We start from the raw sequence: 7,865 nt of genomic DNA on the forward strand, positions 1-7,865 counted from the left end.
GAAATGCAGACGTCAGCTGCTTCTTGCCTAATTGTTAGTACAATTGACTTGATAACAGCTACGGTTGTGGGAATTATTGCCATTTTAAAGAAGCAAGTGGCGCTGTGTATGGTTACTGGAACGCTGTACATGATGGCTGGTAAGCATATCATTGTTTTTGTTTTAAGAAATTTATTAGAAAGATAAGAAATAGGAAAATAGAAAGTAGACGCTGGCAACCCCGAAATTCTCGCGTTTCCTATTTTGTAATTTAGTCTTCACGTTCCATGAGTGATGTTTTTGACAAAGGAGGATAAATTATTGTTTCTTGCGCTGAAATTTATCTAACAATGTGTTATAATGTTTTATAACTTCTTACATTAAATGGCTTCATGCCTTGTCTGGAAAGATTGTCATCAACCAATAATCTTTTCCATCCACTTGGTAAGTTGTAAACTATTATATTTCTGATTTATTGAGATAGGAATTTATTATTATTATTTGGATTCTTCAGAATATTGTTCTCATCTTAAGTGTTATACTAGCAAGTCATCCGGCATTACTCGGTCGTAAAATACGCATAAATATTATATTTTAATTCATACAGAAATTGAGACATGTGCATGCGAGTATTATGTTTTTTTTTTCTAAACAGTTCACTTATTGTAAGGATAAATTTCGAACATCAGTCATGACTGGATAGACGTAGTAAGTAATTCGCAATTGTATTTTGAGTATCGCCCGCACTGAGGATTAACCTTCAATCCCAAAAAGAGTGTAATTTATAACTGAATTTTACCAAGTACTTCATACACCACGTCACGCATGAATTTTAGGGCTTCAAACCTATTTTGCTTTAATATGCACAATCTTTTTTATATCTCTATTACTACATATTATACAGACACACACACGCACACACACACACACGCACACACACACACACACACACACACACACACATATATATATATAAGAGAAAGAAAATTAAAACTGAAAGTTGAACTTTACAATCAAAATTTATTGTTCGACTGAATATTCCCAAAAACAATTTACAAAGTCCTTATTCCGTTTCAAAGAATGCTATTCTTGTTATTCTTCTCGTCAGAAGACATGAAGAAATCAGCAAATTATATTTGTAGCAATGCTAGAATTTGCTAGTTAAGGCATTAAGTGAAACCGCAATTTATTGTAGTAATAAATTTATAAATAAAAAAGTGAAAAAATGTTGGATATGTTAAAAATATATAAAAACAAACCGCACATAATATTTCAGCTTGCATGAATATCCTCTCAAGTTGATCCGAAATGCAAAATAGTTCTTTAGAGAGAATGGATTCCAAAATAAGTCCAGCGTGACGATGCATATAATCCGATTGGAAAGCCTTCAAAATAGCTGAAATAATGAAAATTGTTTTTTCCGGGCAGTGCAGTAGCCCAAAGAGAAGTCAAATGGGACCTAATAGTAGTAGGAGAGAAAACCAGTATGAGAACCTTCATCATCGACTTAATTAGAAAAAGTACATATAATATATATAATAAGCTCTACTCTCTATTGCTAATTGAGCTTTTTTAATTAGGTTGGGATTAATTTTTTTATATATAAATACTGTTATTTATATTAGTTTGAAATTTACCATTGTGTATATGAAGTAAACACTACATCCCTTTGTTTTATATATATATATATATATATATATATATATATATAATGTATATTAGCAGTATTACTTAACCTTGTTCGAGAGTAGCTTTGGTGCCTTTTTTATGCTTATTTTGATCTGTATCTTTGGTAATTCCAATGTTTTCTTTTTTATTTCTTTGTAATCCTAAAATTATTTTAGTAAATTTTCGGTTGTATTGACACCTTACTGATCAACGTAAACTCCATAAAGTAGATGCAACGTGCCAGCAACAATCCAATTTTTCTTATTTGTCTCCCTAACAGCTATTCTTTCAACTCAAAACCAACTACTTTAGCGAGGTTTTAGAAGGTCATGATTTCTTGAACCGTATGCGAAAGAAATCACAGGACCAACATCGACTATTTATTTACTGTAAGAATTTATGTGGTTGTTGCTGTATAGTTCTACAATTAATCAACCATATCGAAAAATTCCTTATCTTATGTTGCCGGGCATACTACTTGTGGTTGGTTGTTGAGGCCTATGTTTTATTAAACTGACAGATAAGAAACCTCTGAATCACATTTTCACCAACTATGTGTGTAGACTGTTTTGCAATTTCTTCAGGATCAGTTGCTTGTTCAATGGACTTTCGAAAGCAGAAAAATAATTTACTTTTGCACTGCTAAAAATATGTGCATTTTCAAGTCTTATAAAATTATTTCCAGTTTATGAAAATAAATTAAGAAATTTACGTCATGCAAAAAAAAAAAAAACAAAACAAAAAAACAAGAAACAAAACCCAAAAAACAACAAAAAAAACACGCTATCAACGTACACACAGTAGAATTTTCACGGCCTATTGTTCTATCATTGCTGCTAAGCGACGACATGGAAAAATGGCCGTACCGATGATAGATAAATTAAAATAACGGTTTCGATAATCAATTATCGATAATTATCGGAAGTATTCGAGAAAAAACTTAACTAAGCTCAGACTTATACACTAAAGTACTCTAAATTTTAAAGAAAATCTGTTCAGCCATTTCGACGTCTATAACGAGTGAACTCATACACACTGACAAAGTTGCATATATATATATATATATATATATATATATATATATATATATATAAAGAAAATCATGAAGGGAAGACTTAAATTCATGATTGAAAACTTTTAAAATAAAGTTAACGGGGTAAAGAGAAGAAAAGAAAATAGGGGAGTCAGCTGACCGGTTTCGCCCTCGCTTTATCAAAGGCTATTTGGCCACCTTATAAAAAACCCCGGCTTGTGCAGCGAACTTCAGTCGAATTCTTTTTAAATCCTGAGTCGTGCTCACTCATTATTTCATTTAAAGATCTTGTTGACTGTTCACGTTCAGTTGAGAAGGCCTTCCATCTGTAAGCAGAAGGAATGTCTCTTGGGTTTGAGCGTGCTTACTCTCTAGGATCTAGGATAGTAATATAACGTTGCTGTATTTCAATCGTTTCCCCCCATTTTTTTCTCCCATACATAACGTAACGCAACGTTATTTTACTTGTACATATTTTCGATTCCATTCGTGTTTTTTTTTTCTCAAAAACAAATCCCTCGATACAACTTTGATAAAGCGAGGGCGAAACCGGTCAACTGACTCCCCCATATTTTTCTTCTCTTCTCTTCGCCCCGTAGACTATTTTAAACGTTGGCTTTATTTTAAAAGTTTTTAATCATGAATTTAAATCTTCCCTTCATGATTGCGATATATAAATTTCAAAGAACCGTCAAATATATATATATATATATATATATATATATAATTATTATTATTATTATTATTATTATTATTATTATTATTATTACTATTATTATTATTATTATTATTATTATTATTACATTTTGCTCAGCAACCGAGAAGGCTAACATGCTTGCCAGTCGGTACCTGAATTTCCTATGCGGAAAGAAATCACACTCGACGATCTGAAAATCACCCCTGCTCAGGTGCATGCTATCATAAAAAACCTTGACACTTCAAAAGTATGTGGACCCGATCTCATCCCAGGTGTGCTATTAAAAAAGTGCTCAGCCGAAGTAGCTCCAGTTCTCTCCAAACTCTACAACAAATGCCTTAATGAATCTTGCTTTCAAGGCTGTTGGAAAACTGCTTCTGTGGTACCAGTATTCAAGAATTCTGGCGAAAGAACTGACCCATTAAATTATCGCCCCATTAGCCTCCTCCCACTTTTTGCCAAAATATTTGAGACTCTAATTATCCATGCTCTAGTTCATCACCTTACAGATGCTAAACTTCTGACTGACAAACAATATGGATTTAGACAAGCCCGTTCCACAGCAGACATCCTAACTGTAATCTCTGAACGTATATACCATTCATTAAACAAAGCGGGAGAGGGCAGAGCGGTAGCTCTAGATATATCTAAGACTTTTGACAGGGTATGGCATGAAGGTCTCCCCAGGAAAATTAGATCATACGGTATCACTGGTAGAATACTTAACATAATTATCCTTGGACCTCTACTGTTCCTGATATTCATAAATGTCCTCCCCGACAAAATTGCCTTTGAGATGGGTATATATGCTGATGACACCACACTCTATAACAGGCACGACAGGAGAACAAATGAACACATATCTAAAGTAATGGCAGAAACACTAGAGGATGACCTCTAATCTGTAGTGGAATGGGGACAAAAATGAATGGTCACATTCAATGCCGCCAAGACTAAACTAGTTTCATTCAATAATTACAAGAAACCTTCTCTTTTACCTATAGCATTGCCAACGACTCTTTATCTGAGAGTACATCTTTCAAACTCCTTGGCCTAACGTTCAAAGGAAACATGAGTTGGGATAATTACACTGAAGGCATTGCCAGGGCCGCTGCAAGGAAGGTGGGCTCTCTCTACCATGCTAGAAAACTACTAACACCCGAAAGTATCCTGTACCTCTATAAGACCACCATTCGCCCATGTATGGAGTATTGCTATCATATTTGGGCTGGTGCATCTGCTACTAGTCTCTCGCTCCTTGACAAGGTTCAAAGGAGAGTCGCCAATCTGATAGGCCCTGAACTGGCATCTAAGCTTTAGCCTCTGTCCCATCGACGAAACGTTGCATCCCTCTGCCTGTTCTACAAGTTTTTTTTTTATGGTGAATGCTCTGACGAACTGCAAGCACTTGTGCCCCCTCGACGTGAACACCCTCGACAAACCTGACAGGCTGCTAAATCCCACCCCCACACTGTAGAGATCCCTAGATGTAAAAGATCATTCTACTCCAGTAGTTTCTTCCTCAGAACTGCTAGAGTTTGGGATTCCATTCCAGGTCCCTGCTTCCCCAACTGTACTGACGTGCAAAATTTCAAGTGCAACGTGAACCGACATTTTGCTGCCTAAATCCCTACATAGTACCCCAGTAGTTGTTGCCCCTGATATTAGCCCCCTACACCAAAGTGGTAATGTGCCTTGTTTGTGGTGAAAATGTAATTAAAAAAATCATATGTATTTCTTACTAGCAGTGTGCCTGGAGTTGCCCGGTTGTCAGATACGCTTAAATATACTTTCATTTTTGCAGATTTCGTATTAATTATTAGAGAGGAAATATTTTAGTGGTTGTATCCAATATATAGAAGTGATTTCTAAAGTAATAAAAGATGATTTTGGCTGCTATCGAAACCAAAACATTTATCGTTCTAATCTTAGTCGTTACTGTTTGAACCATCGTCAGACTTATAAGAAATTGTTAAAAATTAACCTACTTTAACGTATAAATCTATATTTGTGCATGCACACACACAAAAAAAAACACTTTAAGTCGACTTACGTCTGCCAAGTTTCGATTTTTTTTCACTTTTGACCCCTTAGTAGCGATTTTTACTGGCTTTTAGATATACAAAACAACGGTCTACTAAAAATGCTATTATTTGACCTGCCACGTGCAGCTCTGCGATGTTGCGTCTCGGTGAAGATGCACTTTGAAAAAATATGGAAATATACAGAGACACAGACACACACACATCGAAAGTTTTATATATAGATAAAGATTTATAATTAACGATTCTCATATTGTATTTAATTTTATACCAGATCTTCTTAATAGTAGTTGAATATAACAATGCCGATGTGAACAGTAGTAAAAAAAAATTAAATAATAGTAAACCAATAGTTGATCTGTAAGTTTATGTCTTATTACGTCAAAAAACATGTTACATGTAAAACCGGTGTAATGTTAGATGTTTATAATAAGCCGTACAATTAAAAATGATTTATCTATATGTGTGCATTAATTGTTAATAAATATTCTGTTTTCTTTTATATTATAGGTATCTTTGGCGTATTCACTGTCGTCATAATTTACACGAAGACGGCATACGAAATTGATGAGTGCTTCGCATTTGTACCGATTCCCTCTGAACTCTGTAAAGCTCGTGAGATCACCTACGGATACTCGATCTCTCTAGTGTGGGTGGGCGTCGTTCTCTGCGTGTGCACGTGCGGCTTTTGGATCTTCCTGGCCCGGTTATTGACCTTCATCAAATCTAGAGTCATGCTGTAAGGGAATTACAGTATGTGATAGCAATCAGGGTCTTTGGATACCGCGTAAAAATGGCGACCGACATTTTCCATGCAATACACCTCCGCCTTTTAACAACACACACTAGGCTTACGATCGCTTTATGGGTTCTTGAAACAATTGGAACGGAATTAGGTGCTAGTGTACGAAATTTCTGGCATTACGAAATTGATCCCTAATTTCTGGCATCAATTAGATCACGTGATATTAGATGATCGGTGTAATATCAAATAACGTAGCCTCTTTTTTGATAGGTGAGGTCTTTCAATCATCGCAGCCAACCGATGATTTTTATTTCAGAGACGAAACAATAGTTTTTTTAATTAGTTAATCTCGTTTTTTGTGACTTTATGATTTTATTGAGCTTTAAAATAAAAGAGAATACTCCGCCCTCCCCCCAAAAACCCCAAACAGTTGAAAGAAAAAAAAAACAACAGTTTATAGAATTTTCTTTTTTAACGAACAATGAAAAAAAGATCTTCATTAAAAATACCGCTAGGATTGTTTAGTTGTTATTGCATATTGTGTTACTAGGGTCTTATATGATCATAAATACAACGGGTGTATGATAGTCTTTAGTGACAATTTTACTTCTTCCAAAATCTTCCAAGAAAAAAAAAATATCTAAAACAACGTATATCGCATTTCTTACTGTTCAACTTTCGTCATTTCTCTTTGACAAATAAAACACAGAGAAACTTTGCTTCCGAATATATTTTTACCTTTAAAAAAGCATTTTGCATCCTTATGCGTTCCCAACTATTCGTGTTAACGCTGATTTAGTAAATCAATGCTATGTAATTTGATATTATAGCAGCCATGTGACATATATTTTCTGATGCCAGAAAAAGGCTAGAAATTTGGGACCCCTTTCGTATATTAGCACCTCAAATTCATCATATATATATATATATATATATATATATATATATATATAAGTATGCATAATTGTTATACAGTTCGAAAAAACTTACGTTTCAGAAACCAGTGAAATGATATTTATCTAAAACGTGGTTTTTCCTAAAGTGCTCAATGCGTTAATAACAGATCTGATAAAATATTTTAAAATTATGACACACACAGGTCTCAACATAATGTCGGATTATATTTTGTCGGAATTATTTTTTAATTAAAATAATCTAAGATGAAACCCTCAAAAACAAAATCTGATAACAATTATATAAGTTATGCTAAGACCTGTGTGGTGAATTCGTTTCCTCTTACACACACATACGCACACATATATATGCTTTTAATATTAATATGTACATACATACATACATACATGCATACATACATACATACATACATACATACATACATACATATATGTACATATATACATGTGTGTGTGTTTGATATAAACATCTAAAAAAAAGACAGACTTTTTACGTGACGAGATCTTAGTTATTAATAACTAAAGATCGAAACATTGTCATGTTAGTGTAGCGAAGTTTATACATGTCTGCACAAATACATATTAACACACACACATACATATATATATATATATATATATATATATATATATATATATGAAGTGATGTATAAATGATTTCTAATATGAATATGTCTAAGGTTAGAGATGACAACAAATATACACGCATATATGTATGTACGTATACATATAGGTGTATGAGAACATCTGCATTTATATCTATGCAATGACGAGAATACGTGAAGAC

General features: G+C 33.8%; 1 protein-coding gene across 1 annotated transcript in view; it reads left to right on the top strand.

Moving 5' to 3' along the window:
• LOC145279606 (uncharacterized) overlaps positions 1-6,801 on the top strand; it is a 252,269-nt gene extending 245,468 nt beyond the window's left edge. Inside the window, exons 3-4 of the mRNA XM_080130784.1 lie at positions 2-139; positions 5,930-6,801. Coding sequence (XP_079986910.1) covers positions 2-139; positions 5,930-6,162 — 371 coding nt within the window. The 3' untranslated portion in view covers positions 6,163-6,801. The remainder of the gene's footprint in view (position 1; positions 140-5,929) is intronic.
• The last annotated feature ends 1,064 nt before the right edge of the window (positions 6,802-7,865 follow it).

The sequence above is a fragment of the Euprymna scolopes genome, chromosome 7 (genome assembly GCF_053919585.1).
Source record: "Euprymna scolopes isolate OS-2025 chromosome 7, ASM5391958v1, whole genome shotgun sequence".
Taxonomy (NCBI): Eukaryota; Metazoa; Mollusca; class Cephalopoda; order Sepiida; family Sepiolidae; genus Euprymna; species Euprymna scolopes.